At 35.5% G+C, this 22,500-nt stretch overlaps 1 protein-coding gene across 2 annotated transcripts in view; it reads right to left on the reverse strand.

Annotated features, from left to right (window-relative positions):
* FOXP2 (forkhead box P2) overlaps positions 1–22,500 on the reverse strand; it is a 528,540-nt gene that overhangs the window by 42,313 nt on the left and 463,727 nt on the right. For both annotated transcript variants that reach the window (XM_082662359.1, XM_082662358.1), the window contains 5 exons: positions 19,138–19,275; positions 17,826–18,014; positions 16,102–16,267; positions 4,278–4,491; positions 2,416–2,520 (listed from right to left, as the gene is read on the reverse strand). In XM_082662359.1, coding sequence (XP_082518485.1) covers positions 2,416–2,520; positions 4,278–4,491; positions 16,102–16,267; positions 17,826–18,014; positions 19,138–19,275 — 812 coding nt within the window. The remainder of the gene's footprint in view (positions 1–2,415; positions 2,521–4,277; positions 4,492–16,101; positions 16,268–17,825; positions 18,015–19,137; positions 19,276–22,500) is intronic.

Here is a 22,500-nt window from a genome sequence, read left to right on the forward strand (position 1 = left end):
GCTTCCTTTTATTTCAAACCAATGGATAAGCTGACTGATACAAAGTACAGCTCAAGCTGTACAATGTATTTCTAGTGCATTTTAGAAATAAAAATGCCACAATAATATTTTCTCAAACACCTTTTATAGTAAACACTGGGTACAAAATTTCTGGAGCACGGATAAACAAAAAACCTGAGAGCTAAAAACCTTTCACAGCTTTTTGACTTGCCTGACATTTTTCCCCCCAAGACTCTCAATCCTCTCCATTATTACAAAAGAAAAGCAAAATCTTCTTTCCAAGAAAATCTGTATTAGTGGTGATGCCTTCTTCGATTCACTTTCCACATAGACACTAAATCAACATTTTTTTCTGAATAACTGAAATTAATTTAATAAAACATTATTTTATTTCTCTTCAAATTTCCCACACCTTTTTAAGAAAAAGACAATACTAGTATGGAAATATGTCTAATATTTCATTTCAGTACAGTACACTGGCATTAGTTCTATCAAGAGAATTTATCACAGATCTTTGACTTACAGAATCTAAGCATATCGTAACAAAAATGGACTAAAAAAAAGGCCTTAAAATCTACTGTCATTTGTTCTGTCATCCCTATGAAGTTAATGGGTTGGAAAAATGGTCAGTCTTTGGAAACAAAGTTGATATTTAATTGAAAGGAAATGCTTTTTTAATTGTAACTTCTTCAGTTTTCCAAAAATACTAACTTGAATATGAAAAAGACCCATGGAGGGTAAAATGAGAGTTCATATTTATAAGCTTGTTAGTAATAAAAATATGTATACAAATTTGAGATGAATAAAAATGCTCCTTTCCATGGGCCATAAAGGAAATCATACCGAAACAAAGACATGTATTTTTTTCTTAAAGCTTTATTTTGAATTTTGTCAAAAACAACAACTTAGAGCAATAAAATATTTGGTGACTGAGCTAGTTCTATGGCTTAAATTGCCATATACTGAAGAAATAGCAGCAATAGTCCTCTAAATAACCTTAACGATAAGGAATAATATAACATATTAATAAGGACTAACATATTCAAATGAAATATGAAATTAGTTCTTTAAAGAATTATATTCTTATATCCTGTCTTTATTTTAGCAAATGTTATTTTTCTTAGACAGGAAAACTTTAGCAAAGTTACTTAACATTTTAAGAGCTCTCTTTGCTTAGAACGGTCAAATCAGTTTCCTATCCAACAAAATGGTAGCTCACAACTGTTCAGGATAATAGGTGTGCAAATTTTCATTCAAGGCCATGTAGAAAATCCATAATAATATAGGAAGCATTTTTTTCTTTTAATTGGTCAGAAATAAAAATAGTTTAAAAAAATCCTTGTGGAAGTCTTACTGTAATTCAGTTATACAGTTATTATGATGCCAAGTACTTGTGCCTTGTTGTTAAGGTGCTTTTGCTCTATACTCTGTAGTCTACCATTTGTAAACACATCTTTTTGATGTTTCTGCCAACATCCTGGCAACAAAGCAGTGCAATTTCAAATGAGCTAATTAACTTAATTGTTGATGAAGCATGAAACAGTTCATTCACCCTGTTAGCTGCTCCATGACAACATAAGAGTCTCAGCCTGTGAAGTTACTCATCTCCATAAACCTATCTGTAGCTCTCTGTTTAGATCTCTTGTATACTGAAATTGTGCGTGGAAAATGTTTCATGAAAGATGCATATTCTCATTTGAAAAAGAACCTCTTATGAATTAAAAAAAATAAATTATCACTGTATGAAGAAATTAAGGATACACAAAGTTGATTTTAAGCTAGAGAAGCCATATAATCTATCATACAAACATAGGGCCATGTAAGTTTCTTTATGATTCTCAGGGCAACAAGTAACAACATGGAGAAAATAACAACTATCTTAAAATTTTAGTTACTATTAACTTTGAGTTTTTTATTCTTGCTGTTAAATAAATACATTAAATATTATTTAAAGTAAGAAATATAAAGTCTGCAATAAAAAATACACCTTTAAAATCTGTCTTTTGTTTAAATATATGTATGTGTATATATATTATATATATATATATATAAAATATGACTTCTCACATAATGTTACTGGAAATTTTTCTTGAAACCTTGAAATTTAAGTGAATCCAACAAACACGTCTTCCAGTTATTAATGACACTGCTATAGTAAGGCTACTTCTTTTTTCATTCATTCAAAAACTTTTATTGGATGATTTGTAAAATGTTCTCATGAAAAGGTAAAGAGGAAGAGTTAACCGTCTTAGCCTGACTTTGCTAATCTACTTGTTGGAACACACAGAAAACTTACAGTGTGCCTTATGATGGACCTTCACTTTCTTCCTTCAGCTTTCTTTTGTTCATTTACAACTATCTGCTTAAAACTCCCATACAATCCACTCCCTCCCCTAAAAAAAGTAAAAAACCTACTTTAAAAACTGTCCAAAGTCTTCACAAATGCTTTCACAGCCTGGCCATTTGCAAACTCCATGGCCGTAGAGAGTGTGAGAGGCCCCAGTCTCCTCATGTGATGAGCTGCAGCAAAAGAACATGGCATCAGATTGATCTCAAAAAGCCATAATCGTTGCAGGCTGCTAGCGCCTGTCAGGTTACGATCAGTGACAAACAGGTCAAAACAGGTCAATTCAGCTCAGAGCAGTCAGAAAAATTTAATCGTTCTATTGAATAGTTCAACTGCCAAGGCTAGATGATGTTCCAATTAGAGGAGAAATAGAGCCAAAGATGACTGTTAATAAACGATGAAAAACTAAGAGGACTGTATAATATCATATGCTAATCCTGCCATATGACCTTAACGTAACATTTACCTCTAAATAAAAATATATATATTCATATGTGGTCAAGTGAAAAAAACCTGTGTTTTTAAGAAAGTAATAGGAAAATCACCATAAGATTTTCGAAATGTTCTTTTTAGGGACCTTTAGAATGGACCTTTAGAATCATTTACATTGTTTAATATTTATGTGCGAACCATATATGTTTCTGCTAGTTACAGCTGATTTAAAAATTCTACTTTGGAACGGTATTCATTAGCTATCTCTTTCTATAATTATCCAAGACTTTTGATAAGTGAGTATTATATCAGATAGATCCTAGAGACATCAACCAACTTCTGAACTATATAATCATCAAATTACTCTCAATTAATACAACAGCGTGAAAGCATTCAAAGGCATACCATTTTATAATAATGAAAGCTAACAAGAAAAAAATTTTATGATACTTCTAGGAAGACAAAAAACATCACCAAACTATACCATTATATCTTAAACTGTACTGTAATTATATGTACGTTTCTTTGAAAAAATATTTGCTTAGGGGAAAGGGTTTGTGGCAGCTAGGCAGGTATTCACATACATAACAGAACACTATTAATCCACTCCACTTAAATATGAATTTTACAGCTATATATCATATGAAACTAAGCCATTCTGTTAAGAAGTCCTACACTTATGCTTCATCTTTTAAAAAGATAGTTTTCATATTGAGCAATATTTTAGCTTCTATAGTTTATGTAAATTACATTAAAGAACCTGATTAGATAACGATATGCCTGCATAAATAGAACTAAATGGACAAAAAAGTACATGGTGATCCTTTTACAAAGGCAGTTTTTACACAACTAAAATAAAACAGTAAGTTGAAAAATTACCTAATATAATGTACTCAGTGTTGGTAACTGAAATCAAATAATTTTTCTTTATGAGTATTGAGGCAAATTTATTCAGAAAGTTACCACCGTAATTTCATTTTTATTATATATTTATAATTCCATCATGCCACAACAATAAAAAAGGCAAACCAGATCTTCTATCTTCTGGTTTATTATACCTGTGTTTATATGTTTATGTATATCTATTCTCTGATTTGTAAGCACATGTTTGTAACATATATAAGGGGGATATATACGCATCTTTAATTATTTGAAACTGGTTAAGTTTTAAAATGGTAAAAATGTTCTCATTTCAGCAATCAGGTTAATCACAACATTTTAGCCATAAAAATATATTGACACAATAATTCTGCATGCACTTATTAACAAATAACTTTCTTCAGTAAATTCCCCACTCTATCCATTAAACTGCTGCTACATGAGCTGCTTTTTTTCTAATGAAAATGATATAAATACAAATAATCTAAAGGTTTCTATCTATTTAATTAGTTGTTCTACACATTCTGCCCCTGTTAAGTACAAATCATTATTTTTAGTTTCACAAATGGTGAAAGTAAAGTTCGGTGATATGTAACAGAATGTATCTCCTGAGATTTACCTGTCTCGCCTTGCATTTAGAACTGAAGACTGTCCATTCACCATGGAGTGATGGGTTATTGGTGGTGACGCTTTGGAAGCGGTGGGGGAGGTAGTCGAGGAGGAATTGTTAGTAGTGAGGTCTAGCCCTCCATGCTTAATGCCGTTGTCTTCCATACTGTGAACTCCAGTCACTTCTTTCCATAACTGCTGAATCTCAGCAGGACTTAAGCCAGCTATAAAGTGAAAGAAAGCCCCACTAATATAACAAAGTAAATTTCATATAATGAGCTTAGTATTATCACTGGGTTAAGGCCAACCACAAAAGTGATGTTACCAGAATTATTAATATATGATAATAAACCACTTTATACCATCAGCACTATCGTTTCCTCTTCAATAATCAGTTATTTGTTAAAGACTACCAATTCAAGAACAGTACTAGAAATAATAGTATTGGGAATAATATCAAGGATCAGTAGAAAAAAAACACAGCAAGTTCCATTTGAAAATTAAACTATTCAACTTTGAACTTTTTAACTAACTTTATTCAAGCTTTTACTTATTGCTAGTATGAAGTTTTTATCAGTGAGGAACTGAAAGAACATTTGGAAATAACACATATCAAAAGAAATGAAAAAAGAAGTAAAGTGGGAAACACAAATGTCAGGGGAAAACAGCAAACATTCAAGTCAAAAGAAAAATAGATTTGACAATTATCTAGTTATTTTGATCTTTCTCAGAATGGCCAAGGAAATAACTGAATTTCATTTTGAGGTCCTGAATAAGCCAATATTCTAACTTACATGGATCAATTAAGCAGATAATATCTAAATTTCTCCTTCATTTTATGACTGATAGAATAAATCAACTACTCATTTTAAACAAATTCCTGGCTCAGATTATGCAAATTTACCTGACTTATGATGAATGAAAATAGAAAAGCTAGGTACAATACTTTAGCTTTTCACTGTAATTTTGAAATAAGGAATTGAGAGACTGTTATTTACAGTATTTGACTTACAAAACATTACTTATATATGCCAATTTCTGTGCTTTCATATATTCTTTATATACCTTATGCTCCTTAATCCTTACTACAGTCCAATGGAGCTGACACTTTTATTGTAACCAATTTATTTACAGATAAGGAAGCAAAGAGGGAGAGAGGTTCAAAAATATATCTAAGGTCACAAAGCTTATGTGTGATAAAGCTGGGATTTCAATCCAGGCAGTCTGACTTGAATGCCTTAGCTCCTAAAATATTTTATTAAAAATATGAAAACTGCTGAATAAAGATATACAGGAGGAAATGTACTTGTAATTATAATTGCTATCATTTATTGAGCATCTACTATATTCTGGCGCTTTACATTCATAATCTACATTAACCTCACCTGACATTAGGAATCATTACATTTTATTGATGAGGGCATGGAGACTCAGAAAGATTAAATGTGTTTCCCCAGTCACTAAGCTCATAACCAGTGGACAGAATTCAAACATGATGCCCTGTGGGTCCAAAATCTATGTTTTTTATTACTGTGTTCATCTACAATATCTGATATAAGGATGGAAATGCTAATCAAACTTCCCCTGCCCCTCCCCCCCACATCAGATGCTCTAGTGATGCTGATCATTTGAGAGCTGCGTGACAGTGAAGTGGCTTGGAATAGGCAGGGGAGACTGGGGAAAGATGACAGAGTACGATGGTGAGGAGAGCTCTCTCACCCCTACCCCTGCAAGTGGAAAAAAATCATTGATCTAGACATAGTGGTAAGTAGCCCAGAGCAACAGAAGAATTCTCACTGTTCCAAACATAACTTCTGGTCAAATTATTCGTCACAGTGGAAACCTTAAACCGCTATGCCTATCACAATTTCAAACAGACAGTGTTACTGAGAGCTACCATTCTGGTGATTCTGGCTCCTCAAGATTTTAAGACATGGCCTGAGACTAAAGACAAGACAGGGTAACTCAGATTCCCAAAGTTATTAAAAGCTGTTTTTTCTAAAAAGAAGAGGATGGGTTAATAAAGAAAGGTATTTCTGTTACATAGGAAATAATTTCTATATAAAGATTGCTTTAATTCTAGCTTTAACCTGGGATACTGAAACTTTTCTGACCATGACTTTTTGTTACCTGGCTGCATGTATTATGTGTCCTAACAGCAAAACTCCACGAGTAAATCCTTTTCTGTGAGAGCATCAACACATCCTCTGCATCAGAACTCTCTGCTGCCTCTCTGCTCCACCGTCAGCTCTTGCCTGGACCACTGCCATAGCTTCCTGACTGTCTTCCTGTTTTCACCTTGGCTTTGGCTAATTTACTTTTCATCTATCAGCCCAAAGTTATCTCTCTAAAGGTAAATGAGGCCACGGCACTTCCCCAACAAACCCTCCAATGGCTTTTCGGCCTCCAATGGCTTTTCAGCCTCCAATGGCTTTGAACTTAGAGACAAAAAAAAAACAACAAAACTTACCATGGCCCATGAGGTTCTGGCAGTTATCATTTGGTTCCGGCCTGTCTCTCTGACCTCATCCATCGCTGTCTCTCTCCGTTTCATTCTGTTATACTAGCCTTCTGCTCTTTCTCGAATGCATCAAACATTTGCTCCCTTTCGAGCTTTCCTCTGGCGGCCCTCACAGCCTAGGCCGCTCTGGTTGCAAATCTTCTCACGAGTTCTTCCCTCCCTTCTCTCAGGTGGTTCAAGGGTCACCTCCTGTGAGAGTTCTCTGTCCACACTTATCAACCATTGCCCCTCCCCACCTGCCTTTTATCGTGCCCTTCCACCTCACCCTACTTTATTTTTCTTTACGGCATTTATCGGCCCCTAAACTATATTATTTATTTGCTTTACAGTCTCCCTCTACCATTTTCTAAGAGCAGGGATTTCTTATTTTACTTATTTTATAGACCCCCTCAGTGCCTAGAACAGTGCCTGGTATGTGCTCAAGAAATAGTTGTTGATTTAATTGATTAAAACGGGTTCATACAGTTCTCGAAGACATATTGGTTTGCACACGGAAGTTCTGTGACTCTTAAAGGTCACACTATTTATAACCATTGCTCTCCTATAAGGCCAATGTCTAAAGAATTATAAATGGTACTAGTTGATTCTAACAGGCTGAGTGGCTAATAACATTTTATATTTTGGCTAAAGACTCTTAGACGTTTTTTGAAACTATACCAGTTAAAGATGTTATTAATAATTTAGTTTTTGGATTTTATTAATAATTTAGTTAACCTAAATATCCACTTGCCTTCTAAAAGTAGAAATCCATTATACTATTCATTTGCCTTGAAAATTAGTGGTATCACCATGATATCACAATGATAGGGTGACAAACAGTAGGTACATAAACATTTGATAAATATAACCTGCTCATCATCCAAATAATGATCCTTAATTAAAAGAATATTTTAAAAATATTAAATATTTATATATTTTAAATATTTAATTTTAACTATTTTAAATAAGGGACAGAGAATAAATAATGTCAAAAAGAGATTTCTGTTAGTGAAACTAGCTCCCCAAAGCATCTACATATTAGAATCACTTGGGGATCTTTTAAAATTTCCAGTGCCGTGACCATAGCCCCAACAAATCAAATCACAATTTCTAGTAGCTTTTGAAGCTCCACAGATGATTCCAATGTACAAATAATTTGGGGGGAATTTTTTTTTAAGTAAACTATTACATTGCCCATGAGACAAAGTTTTCGCATCAACTTGCTTAGCTATTTTCTATGGATACAAAACTATTTATGAAAATGAAACAGCTAGCCAATCCATTTTGCAGCATTTTGAAAGTTTGGGGAGTTTTTTATGTTTTGATGTTAGGCAAGAAGTAATTTACTTTTTCAGGCAGTAACTGTGTTCTATGGAACAGTACTCTCGAAATGCTGTTAGTCTAAGATATCTCAGAAGTCTGTTGCTTCCATCTTGGAGACTCGTGGTTCATGTTAGCAAGTAAAACAGTTCTGAGATATCTGTCTAGTAACAAAGAAAACTTGAGTCTCTTTCTTTAACTCAGTGTTTTGCAAATATGTTTGAAGGAAAAAAATTAACTCAACAAATTCTTTTTACAATTACACTAATTTATTTCAGTTTTAAATACCAGGTATAGGCTTAGGATTCAAGTGATCTCCAACCCAGGCCCCTTCCCTGAATTGCAGGCTGCCTATCTAGCATCTCCACCCTAACAAATTCTCAATTCTTACATGTCCAAAACTAAGCTCCTGTTTTTTCAGCTCCTCTGACCCCAACTCACTCCTCTAGCAGGTTTCTTTGTCCGTTTTATTTAACAGATACGTACATAGTGCTTCTCATATGCCAGTTACTTTTCCAAAGGCTTCATACATAATAACTAATGTAATGCCCAAACCACTATTATTGTTTTTATTATTACCATCACTATTTTCATTTTAGAGATGAGGACACTGAGGCACAGAAAAGTTAAGTAACTTTTGCTCAAGAGCTAATACATGGCTGAGTTCCCCTCACATTTTCAGGTCATTACTCACACAGCCCCTTCCCAGGACTCCTTCCCTGGCTACCTTGTCTACAAGTTCAACTCCTCCCATCTCCTGTGGTTGCTTAATTTTTTCCTATCCTTGCTTTTTAATTTTTCTCCTTAGCAGTTATCACTATATATTTTACTTGACTTATTTGTTGTCTGTCTTCTACAGTCTGTCTTGTTACAGTTTTTACACTAAAATGTAAGTTTTATGATGGCAGAGTTTGCTGTCTGTTTTCATCATGGCTTTATTCCCAGCGCCTATATGAGTGCCTGCCGTGAGTAAACACTCAATGAATGTTACTTAATAGAGCTGTTCAGGGACTTCCCTGCTGGCTCAGTGGTTAAGAATCCGCCTGCCAACGCAGGAGACATGGGTCTGAGCCCTGGTCCAGGAAGATCCCACATGCGGTGGAGCAACTAAGCCCGTGCGCCACAACTACTGAGCCTGTGCTCTAGAGCCCGTGAGCCACAACTACTGAGCCCGCATGCCACAACTACTGAAGCCTGCGCACCTGGAGCCCATGCTCCGCAATGAGAAAGCCACCGCAATGAGAAGCCCGCGCACCACAATGTGGAGTAGCCCCGGCTTGCCACAACTAGAGAAAAGCCCACACGCAGCAAGGAAGCCCCAACACAGCCATAAATAAATAAATAAATAAAAGAGCTGTTCAGTGGACCAGAACACTAGTGTAGTGGCAAGCACAATCCGGGAATCAGTGGACTAGAGTATCACAGAATAACAGTCAACTTAAAATCTTAAGTGAAGATTATTCATTTTTCCTTTAAAACATATTTCAAGGAAATATACATACAATACCACCGCTGAAAAGTTTTATAATTTCATAATTTAAAAATTCCGTGCCCACAAAAAATTGAGAAACCCTGTTCTAGTTTTGTATGGTGACTTGGCTTCATTCACTGCCAGGACTACAAATAAGCATTAAAAAGTTTCTTTTTCCAGGGCTTCCCTGGTGGCGGAGTGGTTGAGAGTCCGCCTGCCGATGCAGAGGACACGGGTTCGTGCCCCGGTCTGGAAAGATCCCACATGCCACGGAGCGGCTGGGCCCATGAGCCATGGCCGCTGAGCCTGTGCGTCCAGAGCCTGTGGTCCACAACGGGAGAGGCCACAACAGTGAGACGCCCACGTACCGCAAAAAAAAAAAAAAAAAAAAGTTTCTTTTTCCAGGAGTTGAGAGAATAAAAAGAAGAATTCCTAATCAAATTGCATATAATATGACAGATAAAACAATTAAATAACAATTCTTTATTTCTAGAGTTAGAGTTTGCAGAGTACTGGGTGCCAAGCACTGTGCTAAGAATTAATGAAAATTTTATCATTCATATCTAGATTATACATTCTTGGGGCATACAAGGGGTAAAAGTTTCACGTATTGGTAAAAATTACATGAGCATCTTTTTCACACTCAGAAATAAATGATCCTTTCCACGTCCTTTTATTTTTTACATCCAGTAATTACTTTTTAATATTAAATAAATAATTTTAATATAGTACGATATAAAGTCAGTCTACTGTGAATTTTTAATTAATTTATTTTCTAGGGTTATTTACAATTAAAAGTAATAAAAGTGAATTTTGGTAAAAATATTTGTATTATTCACATATTTTATTGAATGATTTGATATTCAATACTTGAAATTATTGAAATATTATCATTAATTTTCACTGTTCACCTTAAATTTTACATTTTGAAAAACTAGTATACACGCATGGCCAAAATAATTGAATCACAGGGAAGGGTATGCATTGTAAAATTAAATTTCCCTACCAGCCCTGACCTCTGGGTCCCCAGTACCTCTCCAGTGGCAACCATTATTCCAGTTTCTGAGCTACCTTCAGAAAGCCAAGTGTTCATTTATAATTTGCCAAACCTAACATCTTATGGATCTGTATTTGACTAGGGGCTTACTATAACCTGTATGTAAAATGCCCATCTTTAAAATGTACTTTCAATGACAGGTGTACCTAATACACATTTCGTCCAAATGCTGAATTACAAGAAGTAAAAATAGCTATTTGGCTGAAACTGAGACCAAAGGCAAATATCTCCACCAAGGAAAGAATTTCTGGGATACAGGAATATATCTGATATAAAAAAATTCCTGCTATGATTTTACTATGAAAATTTTTACAGGCTACATTTTTACAGTTTGATATTCTATTACAAAAACAATGACTTCTTAGTTTTCTTGATCATGACATTTTAATGTGGCAAAGTTGACGTTTTCCTTTTAAGTCTTCCCTCAACACATAAAGAATTGACAAATAGAACTTTTTTTTTTAAGACAGATGGCCTAAATGGCATTAAACCTATTTTAATATACGTATGTTAGTATACTAAACAATTCTACAACAATTAGAATTATGACATAATTTAATCTCCCTCTTCCTATCTCATTTAAATTTTCTCAACAACTAACTCAACATATTTTTAATATCTCCCTATGTATTTATTTATCCCTAAGTTAGTTTTTATGCATAACAGCATTCACAAGTAACTTTGCAAAGTTTTACTCCGACTATAATAAATGTACCTTCAAACTTTAGCTCATTGATGTTGTTTTCAGCATGTAAAACCCCAAAGGAGATTTTCCTAAATTACAAATAGAAAATTTACTGGTATTTGAAAGGGAATACTAAAATGGTAACAATAATTCTGCATGACGTACATTGTTCTTAGTGCTGGTGCTGTTACCCTGATTAGATATATGTTCTATGTAAGCCCATGATCACAGATTAAGCAAAGAGATCAAGGATGCCAGAGTGGTGCTGAAGTAGCCATTTGGCTATTTAGATTTCCATAAGCAAAGCATGAAGTCCAAGCCAAATAGCTGACTTTGGCTGAACACTGATGCCAAAGAAAAACTTCAGCACAGTCCTAACTCAGCATGAAGGACCTTATTATATTTTATTTAAAAAGATATCATTTTCTTTATTGTTCCACAGATTCCAAGCTCATCTAGTTCTACAAGGTGTTAGTTTAAAACAGGACTGGCTGGTTACCTAGCATTCCCTGTTTGGTCTTTCAGATTGGTAATGAAAATGGTTGTTTTAGATAGCTTCTACAAATTCAAAAATATTTTAAAAGTTGGAATTAAACATATATACACATATACAAATATATATGTGTGTGTGTGTATATATATATCCCTATAGTAATACTAAACCTATGAATATATTGCGTATTGGGATACACTGACTTCTATCTTATATCAAAAACATATCAAAGTTTAAAGTGCATGTCACAATAATTTCCTATTTTTTAACCTGTAGACAGTGGTACTGAGTCACGAAAATATGTCACTAATTAATTGCTAGTTGATATTTAAAGTACACATTATATCAAATAGCTTTATAATCAGTATTTTATTCAAGATTGATTTACAAATCCATCCTTTTTTGACTTCTGTATACCTACAGTCACTCTATATACATACTTAGAGATCGTAATTTAATTGCCTATTTCACATTAAAATCCAATATTATAGTAATGTTCATGATGACTTAAAATGCTTAATATTTAAAATGCCTTACTTTAAAATGATAAAATACATCATTTTGCAATATAGAGAAAAATGTCTGTAAATCTCCTTATCAAAATTATAATTTTGTTACATCTATCTGATTCTCATGTACATATTTTTATACAGTTGAAAGAAACTGTAACTTTAAAAGTAGTCTGAGCAAGCTGTATTAAATCATGGGGTAAGTATGGCATATTTTTATGCCATACTTATGGCATATTTTTAAAGATACAGTGAGAATATCACCACTGCGTGTTAATCCTGCTTGGTTTTCACATGGCTATTATTTGTAGCTAATCAGCCAACCAAAAACCTGAGGCAAGGTGAACTGAAAATTGATAAAAAAAAAAAAATTAATTGTCCAAAATAACCAGTAACTGAGGCAGAAATGATTCAGCGCTTACATTATTTAACAATTATTTCTTCACTTTCTCCCACTCTGAGATTCCAGAGGAGTACTATGAACTTATGTTCCTTTACTGTCACTGGTTTATAACACATTCCACCTGTGTTGGGCTGATGGGACTCTCCACAATGGCACTTTTCACACATTCATCTAAACAGCTGAAAACACAATGATGACTTCCATCTTTTTTGTTCGGACCTAGAGATTATCATACTAAGTGAAGTAAGCCAGACAGAGAAAGACAAGTATACGATATCACTTATATGTGGAATCTAAAAATAAAAAATGATACAAATGAACTTCTATACAAAACAGAAATAAACCCACAGACACAGAAAACAAATCTATTGTTACCAAAGTGGAAAAGTGGTGGGTAGGGATAAATTAGGAGTTTGGGATTAACATATACACACTACTACACATAAAATAGATAGCCAGCAAGGACCTACTGTATAGTACAGCGAACTATACTCAATATTTTGTAATAACCTGTAAGGGAAAAGAATCTAAAAAAGAATATATATATATATATATATATATACCTGAATCACTTTGCTGTACACCTGAAACTAACACAACATTGTAAATCAACTACACTTCAATTAAAAATGTTTCTTAAAAAATACACTTTCTGCTCAAACCCAGATATGTTTTCAGATTTACTTCCTTTCCCTCAACGTTCTCCACTCTGTGAGTTTTATTTCTCATATATCTTACAGAGAATACAAATAGAAGAAAGTAAGTGGTGATCATTTTGTTGGGTAGAGAAATAGCGAATCACTACGTTGTGCAGATCAGGAACTAACCCAGTGCTGTAGGTCAATCATTTCATGATGTATGTAAGTCAAATCATTATGCTGCACCCCTTATACAGTGCTGTATGTAAACTATATCTCAATAAAACTGGAAGGAAAAAAACAAATAGAAGAAAAAAAGGAAGATAATGCTATCAAAAGAAGGCTCAGAAATTAGAGAAAGTTTTCATTTGAACACTATTAGAATGGTTATATCATAATGAATATTCTTGTTCGCAAGATATTTCTATGCTTGTTTTGGAAGAATGCAGTTTAACAAATATATTTTAGATAATTACATCTTGTTTCTACGAACATCTATTTTAAACATTCTTGAAATGTTTGTTTGAATGGTTTTACTCAAATAAAATTATATTTCCCTATTGAGGAGAGAAAAACACCCAGATCCCAACTATATACTTTATTTAAATTTTACTAAGAAAATCAATGACATAAATTTATTGCTTCTGTTTTAGTACAGTTTCTATGAAAGAACTCTATATTTACATTGAACTAATTTATAAACACTTTTATTTTTTAAACCTTATTTCTTTCTTTGTCCTCAAGTTGTATTTATTTTTCCATAAAAACAATTATTTGTGAATAGAACATTCACTGCTGTGGTGACGCTATGGTTTATTCCAATTCTCTTTGGAATGACACAGAAAAGTAGGTTTATTGCCTTGTTTTTCTTTCACTATTTTTTTTTTTTTTTTTTTTTTTTTTTGCGGTATGCGGGCCTCTCACTGTTGTGGCTTTTCCTGTTACGGAGCACAGGCTCCCGATGCACAGGTTCAGCGGCCATGGCTCATGGGCCCAGCCACTCGGCGGCATGTGGGATCTTCCTGGACCGGGGCACGAACCCGCGTCCCCTGCATCGGCAGGCGTACTCTCAACCACTGCGCCACCAGGGAAGCCCCTTCTTTCACTATTTAAACTTTATCTTTCTTGATTTCCTAGGAGTGATTCAGTCAGGTGAATTAGAGGATCTGAAGTCAAATGAAAGAAGAATTCTGGGAAAAATAAGCCATGGAGACAGTAATTTGATAAATAAAAAGAAAAACATTTACCACAATATTTATAATTTAATGTGCCCAAAATAATAATTATGTGTATTTAAAAGACTCTTTTATTAACCTAATTATAATTTTTGTATATTTAATTGTTCTTGATTTTCTTCAGTGTATCCTATAGAGTCAGAAAAATGCACAGCAAGTACTAGTGCAATGTGAGCCCCTCTGGAACAAATATAAGTGACTTGAATGAAAGTTCACTTGGATTAAAGTTGTTCCAACAAATTCCAAATGGAAATTAGAATATGCTTTTAGGATGTTTATGGATACATGACTTTTACCTGTATTGAGAATTTTAGCACACGAAGAATGATTCTGTTTACATTCTATTTCCTTTTTTTTTTTTACTTAGAACTCTTTCCATTTCCCAAAAGTTGACTCAAATAATGAATATATACAATTGTATATTTGTATGGTATTGTATTATTGAATTATCAAAGTACATCCGAAGTTTTCTTATCAGAAAAACAAGAATACAATTGCCAGCTTTCTAAAGCTGTAATTCACAATACAGTACATGTATACGCAATATCCTTTTAGAGAAAGGAGGATCAATATGGTCCCAGGATGCATGATGAGGTCCCCCAAAGCATAACTGGGACTATGCTCTGTAGAAATACATAAAGTCTTCCTTTTATATATAGCGTGAAGATTAGGAGCGTCTATCTTTTTCTTATCAGTTGTCCACCAAAACTCCTATCAGCTCACTTATGTTAAATGGAGTGTTGTTAGTCTTCCCACTAATCCTATTCCCTGCAGATCTTCCGTGTGTATTCAATAGCTTGAATTCAGTAGCTTGAATTGTGTTGCCCTTATACATTTTCTTCCATAAGACTAATAAATACACATTTAATATCTAACAAAGCACTTGAAAGCGGTTTACTGCACACTTAAAAAGCAATGTGGAGTAAAACTTCTGAGTCTCAAGAAAAAGGGGCATGCAACCATGTTAACAGTCATTTCTTTTTTTAATTTTTATTTTATATTGGAGTATAGTTGAATTACAATGTGTGTTAGTTTCAGGTGTACAGCAAAGTGATTCAGTTATACATATACATGTATCTATTCTTTTTCAGATTCTTTTCTCATACAGGTTATTGCAGAATACTGAGTAGAGTTCCCTATGCTATATAGCAGGTCCTTTTTGGTTATCTATTCTATACATAGTAGAATGTATATGTTAATCCCAAACTCCAAACTTCTACTAACTTTGGGTTTTGTTTGTTCTTCTTTGTCTAGTTGCTTCAGTTGTAAGGTTAGGTTGTTTATTTGAGAGGTTTCTTGCTTCCTGAGGTAGGACTGTATTGCTATAAACTTCCCTCTTAGAACTGCTTTTGCTGCGTCCCAAAGGTTTTGGATCGTCGTGTTTTCATTTTCATAACAATCATGCTTTAATAATAAACATAAAGGTTATAAAAATGAAAGTTCTCAAGGTGTAAGGTAGACAGGCTACACAGTGGCAGCAATGCAAGCTGAGAAATGGAGTGTGCGTGGCGGTTTGTATGTACCTTGAGGCAGCGACTGGACAGGAAGGGCCGCCTGGCCAGGTGGGATGGAGATGAGTCCCTGACGCTGAAGGCTGAGCAGATGCTGCTGCTGCTGGAGTTGCTGCATCTGGAGGAGCTGCTGCTGGAAGACAAGCTGCTGGGCCGCCAACTGCTGCTGCTGCTGCTGCTGGTGTCAGAAAACCCAACCCAGTGAGCGAATGGACGGCAGAGACTAGGGTCTGTGCAAACAGCCCTCCTACAGCGATACGTAAGCTTCTTTCATCGCCCCGGTACGTTTATGAGTTTATGAACGGTCATCCCATTGTCAAAGCTCAAGGGCAGAATGTGAGCAAACTCTAGATTTTCAGTTGCTTTTCTTTCAAATATTAACACAGCAACAGAGAACCAAGGAACTTGCACTGAAAGGGGATGGAACAAGGTCTAGAGAAAGTGTGTCACGAAAGTTCAGACTTCTTAAAAATAGGCTTATTGCAGATGATAGAAAATTTACTTAGACTCAAAGAATGACACTTTACGGAAACAGTCAACCTCAACAACACTTTTGTTTTTTTTCCAACTGAATAAGTTTGATCTGCAGAAGTCCATGACCGTGGTCTCTAGTGACCTATTAGTAAACTGGGATGTAGCCTTCATAGGACAGGCCTGTTAGCTCTCTCTCTTCCTCTTCTCTCTTATTGGAATATATGAAAGGTAGAATTATGTTCAAGGCCAAAAAAAGTGCCCCTTACTGGAAGGAAAAGTGTAAGTTCCCATTTTGTGAGGCATTACAAGACAAAGCAGACTTCTTTTGGACTCGGGAGGGTATGAGAAGGCAGTCACACTTCAGAGAAAGACAAGCTGCTGTGAAAGACCTTTCCTTTTTAGTTTGGGGAAAAGAGAAACTTCTGATGCGCTCACTGGAAAACAGACTGCATAAAGGAGCAAGTCATGTGGATTGCCCAAAGCCTCCGGAGAAATAAGGGAGCAATTTCTATTCTGTAGTTGATGGCTGTCTGAAATTCTATTCACAAATCCAAACAGAAACAAAGCCTCAGGGGGTCAAAACTGTTTCCTGTACGTTTGCATAATGGGCAGCTTGAAGACAACGGCTCTGTTACCTGCTGATCAATTTAACTACTTCAACTGTTTTGTTTGTATTATGTTTATATTTGATGCAGTTTGCTGACAAGCACAAGCGAGGCCTGAGAAGCCAGCTTGTCAGTTTGATTTATGAGCATATCAAACTGGAACTTTCTACTCGCCACTCCAAACCTACAGTAGCAGTTCATTAATCAGGGGCCTGTGACTTTGAAATCTGGGCTCAACCACTTTCTCCCTGGCTTCCCCTCCCCCCCACCCCAACTCCCAACCATGGGCTCAATTTGCATGCCTGTCCTCTGAGCTGCACCACTGAGAAAGATAAGGTTCCCTCACCAACTTCGGTTCTCGGGTGGATACGAGATAATCAGTACTTTGTCCACCACACAGCTTGCTCTTTGTACACTGTGATTCATTAGTGAACGGGAGACGACAGCAGCATTGGATCGTAACTCTCAAGTCCCACGCTGCAAAAAAAGTAGAGCAGGAGAGCTCTCCTGTTACTGTTATGAAGCTCAGTACAAATGTAGCATAATGCATCTTGGACAGCAAGGGCCTGGTGATAGGAGGGTCTAACGCTGCCCTGGCCTCCGAGGGCCCCTCCCAGCCTCGCCCTCCTCTGCGTGGGTGAGCCGGCCAGATCCTACCTCTTTCGCTTGCTTTCCGGGATGCTGCTGCTGCTGCTGTTGTTGCTGCTGCTGTTGCTGCTGCTGCTGTTGCTGCTGCTGCTGCTGTTGCTGCTGCTGCTGTTGCTGCTGCTGCTGCTGTTGCTGCTGCTGCAAAAGCTGAAGATGTAACTGCTCTTGCTGTTTCTTGTAAAACTCTTGTAGTTGTTGCTGAATAAACCATTTTGACTTTAATAAATAAAGGCAAAAGTTGCATGTATTATAAACCTCCTAAACTCCTCTAGACTGGCACAGGGTCGAGTCTCCATTAAGATGCGTCTCACAAGAACAACGACAGATACGCATTGGATTCCAGGAGACAGATCTACACATACACTGTTTTTGCCAAGGCAGCTCTGAAACTTTCCAATCCAGACTCCAAAGTATCCTAAACGAAAGGGTATAGAAGATCTGTATTCGAAATGGCTAGAGCCAAATGAATACCCTCGATGGTTATATCTGCAGCGGTAATAGCACATAAAAATAGGGTCTACTCTACCATTTATAAGAACCAACTATAGAGTTACATAAAATTAGAGTGACCGGTTCTTACTGGGAAAAAAATTGTAATCCATCGGATGGACGGGAGAACGTCAGACTTAGAAATATAAGTAACTGGCCTGTGGTCATCATCACAGAACACAGCAAGTCAAATCTTTAAGAATTTAGGTAAAGCACATTATTTTCTGTATGAGAAGTAAGTCTATAACATAAAGCCCACTTTATATAAACTCAAAGCTCTAATGATGTACATATTAGGAACATTAGTTTTGCTATTGAAAAAAGATTAACCTCATGAATTGGTGGCTCAGCTGTTCAACTCTGTTCTAGTTAGTAGCTACTTCTATTCCTAAAATCTGAATTTATTGGGGAAAGGAAAGTTTGGGACATTACTTTCCCTACTGTAACAAAATAGCCAGTTCCAATTTCATACTTATGTGAATTAAAAGGAGGGTTGAAGGGTTAGAAATTTCAAAAGCAACAATTATCTGTAAGTCTCTTTGCACTTTTGTTGGCAAGGCTCCAAATCCAAAGCACCTAAGTAGTTGAATATTTAAATATTGCTTCATCTCATGTTGAAATGGTACCTATTTCTTACGCTTACTCCAGACGTTAATGAATTTAAAAAGAATAAGGGATCTAAATTTTACTACTCGGTTCTGCAATTAACATGCTACGTTTGTGTTCTAGCATGCTGACAGGTTGTCCTTTCCAGTGGAGAAGGAACTGTCATATATGCCCATGGCACTGTCAACACGGGTGCTAGCACTCCAAAGCAGGTAATCCACATTACCTGCTGCAGCATGACTGCCTGCTGCTGCTGGAGAAGGGCTTGGAGCTGCTGAGGAGACAGGACTTGCTGCTGAAGGATCTGCTGCATTTGCTGAGGGGTGATCACCTGGGGAGTCATCATGGCCACCGACACAGGCACCTTGACAGAGACAGAAGGAGAAAGAGTGGACGTTACCAAACGTCTGTTAACCTACTTCATAGCTATATGGCATCCCTACCAAAATCTTTAGTAGTGATGACCAATCATTTTTATAGAATAATTGTTATCTTATTTAACTATTTAATAATGATATTTTAGGCACCACAGTATTTAGACACTGGCTTTCCAGAGGCATCAGATGTCATCAGATTCCACCTTTACGTTCCACACCTCTTACGTATTATGCTAAGATGTGCTGCTTTGACTAGCATAATTAGAAATAAACAATTACATGTCAGTTTTCTCAATACTTCATAATTGATAATCTCATCAATGTCACAGTGCTACAAACGAAAGCCTTTTGAAATGATTTACAGGTATGATTAAGATAGATATGATAAAGATTAAACGACTGGAAAAATACACATTTAAATATCTGTTATCAAAGTTAGTAAAAAGAATGTATGTGCAGTGTACTTATTCATAAAATATAACCTGTCTTCAAAATTTAATATATATATATATATATATATATAAAATATACACAGTACTAGAAAAATACACACAGTAATACATATTACTACATGAGTACTTGGAGTAACTCATATAGGATATTTATTTATTTACTTACATATCCCCAGAAAATAGCTACATAGATAGGTCCTCTCCAAGAAGGGATCATAAGCCTCGTATTCTAGCTTCTCCTTTAAACGTTTTCTTATTTCAAGCTAACTAAACGTATACTGGGAAGTCCAGAAATCTAAAGATTACTCAAAGGCTATTTATTATACTGAAAAATAAAGTATTTTGCTCAAAATGTCCTTTCTACCATTTTCTTCTCCTTCAAAGTTGTAAAAATTAAAGAGTCAAAAAGAAAAGGAAATAAGGAGGGAGAGAAAGAAGCAGAAGAGAAAGATGAAGCAAGGAAAATACAAAGTAAGGAAAAGCCAGGGGGAAAGTCTGAGAGAAAGAGAGAAAGGCTGTGGAGAGACAGGAAAAGGTTAGCAAGAGAGGCGAACAGGAAGTCCTCCTGCACGGAAGCCTGATGTATCTATCTGCTCAGTTGGGCGGCAGTCACACTCTTCGAAGGCACTGCTTGTACTAACCAGAAAGTAATCAGACAACTTGTCAACTTGCCAAGTTTGCAACCTTTGAAAAAGTAATCATTTTCTTTCCTAGAGAAAACAATTCACATTTACTGTAAATAAAAGCAAGTATTTATATAAACACCACTTTTGAACAAATTCTTGGGACAACATGTGTCTTTGAAAACAGAAAAAGATTAACAGACATGGTTCACAATTTATCCTCAGAGTCATTTTTAATACAGTTCAAACTTTTCGAGTCTGGCACTTTATATCATAAACAAATTAATTATGAAATTAATAATGAAAACAAAGTTAGGGGCTTCTCTGGTGGCGCAGTGGTTAAGAATCTGCCTGCCAATGCAGGGGACACGGGTTCGAGCCCTAGTCCGGGAAGATCCCACATGCCACAGAGCAACTAAGCCTGTGCGCCACAACTACTGAGCCTGCGTGCCACAACTACTGAAGCCCACGCACCTAGAGCCTGTGCTCTGCAGCAAGAGAAGCCACCACGATGAGAAGCCCACACACCCCAATGAAGAGCAGCCCCCGCTCGCCGCAGCTAGAGAAAGCCTGCGTGCAGGAACGAAGACCCAATGCAGCGGAAAAAAATAAATAAATAAAGTTAGAAGAAAAAAATAAAGGAAGTTCAGGATGGATTAATTCCTCTCCCTCAAAAAAAACCACTTCATATTTCATACTAAAGAAAGAGTATTTTCTATCCCTTGCTCTCTGGAAATATGGATTAATTAGATGTAATTTTGTAACATGAGGGGAAAATATCACAGAATAACAGAAAGGAATTCAAAAGTGCTTTTCAAAAATATTTCTGGATTTTTTTAGAACATACTTTCATACCTATAGATTACTGTACTTGAAAGCATCATAATAAAAGGCATTCTGAAATGTATGCTGTAAAATTAATTGATCCAGTGGGTTGCCCATGTGTTTAGTTGTTTAAATATTTAACAGTCAGTTTACTTAATTGTTCTTTGATAAACAAAAAGAATGGTTAGAATCAGCAGTTTGGAAAAAAATTATCTATCTACAAAAATGCCTTTCCTTCCAGGAATAATTTACCTCATACTGTCTCCAAATAACAAGGAATGAAACTGAAATGAAGGAACAGAGAAAGACAAACAGGTTAAACTTTAAAAAGGCTGCCAATCCAGATAAATAGATAGGTAAGTGGGTAGCTAGATTATATATATGTAGATAGCTATACACATGAATATAGGTAGATACCTTCTATTAAATCTATCATGTGATGAGAAACTTGTCACACCTCTCTCATCTAACAGCCCCTTACCACTTTTTAGCATATGGAGTATTTTCACTTAATTAACTCTATCTACAAGTAAAGGTACTTTATGTGTAACTGATAACAAAGGTACTTTATAAGAAAAGTAATATGAATGGAGGCATGCAATTATTATTGTAAACTGCAAGTTTACAATCAGAATTCATCTTATACAAATTATATTACCCTATAGCTTGCTGCTAGCATGACTGATTTGATGTACAAGCAAGTTTAAGCAAGTTTTCTACCTTTGCATTCTTTAGAGTTCATTAGCCCTTTCACCATGGTTAAATTAATCATGTTTTATCCTTGAAATGGTTTGTGAGTGTCTTCCTTACATTTAAAAGTTTATGACATAAAAATAACCATTATGTCATTGTCATCCTAAAATCATATGTATCACACTTACGTGATATTCTGCAAATTTTAAGCAGATTCTGGGCTACCCTCTAGGAAACTGCCATCTAACACAAACGATATACAGACATAAGGATATGTAGAAAAAGGACTCAACTAATTGAACACTCTACTTCCATAAGATATGTACAAAACACAAACTGAAATTAATTATATATATAGGAAAGCACAAGTACACTTCTGAGGGATTTCTAACATTACAAATAAGCCAATACTATCACCTATACATCTACGTACATGAGCCCATCCAAAATGAAACATTTGAGGCTATTAAAAATTTAAAATATTTTATTAAATAGAAAATTAGTTTTTCCTACAACAAATGTCAATTACATGTTATATGTAGACTGCTCCACTGGCCTTGTTTAGAACATGCAGAATTTCTCCATGTTTAAGTGAATCATTTTAAGTGACACGTTTCCT

This window comes from Grampus griseus (assembly GCF_964374135.1).
Source record: "Grampus griseus genome assembly, chromosome: 9".
Taxonomy (NCBI): domain Eukaryota; kingdom Metazoa; phylum Chordata; class Mammalia; order Artiodactyla; family Delphinidae; genus Grampus; species Grampus griseus.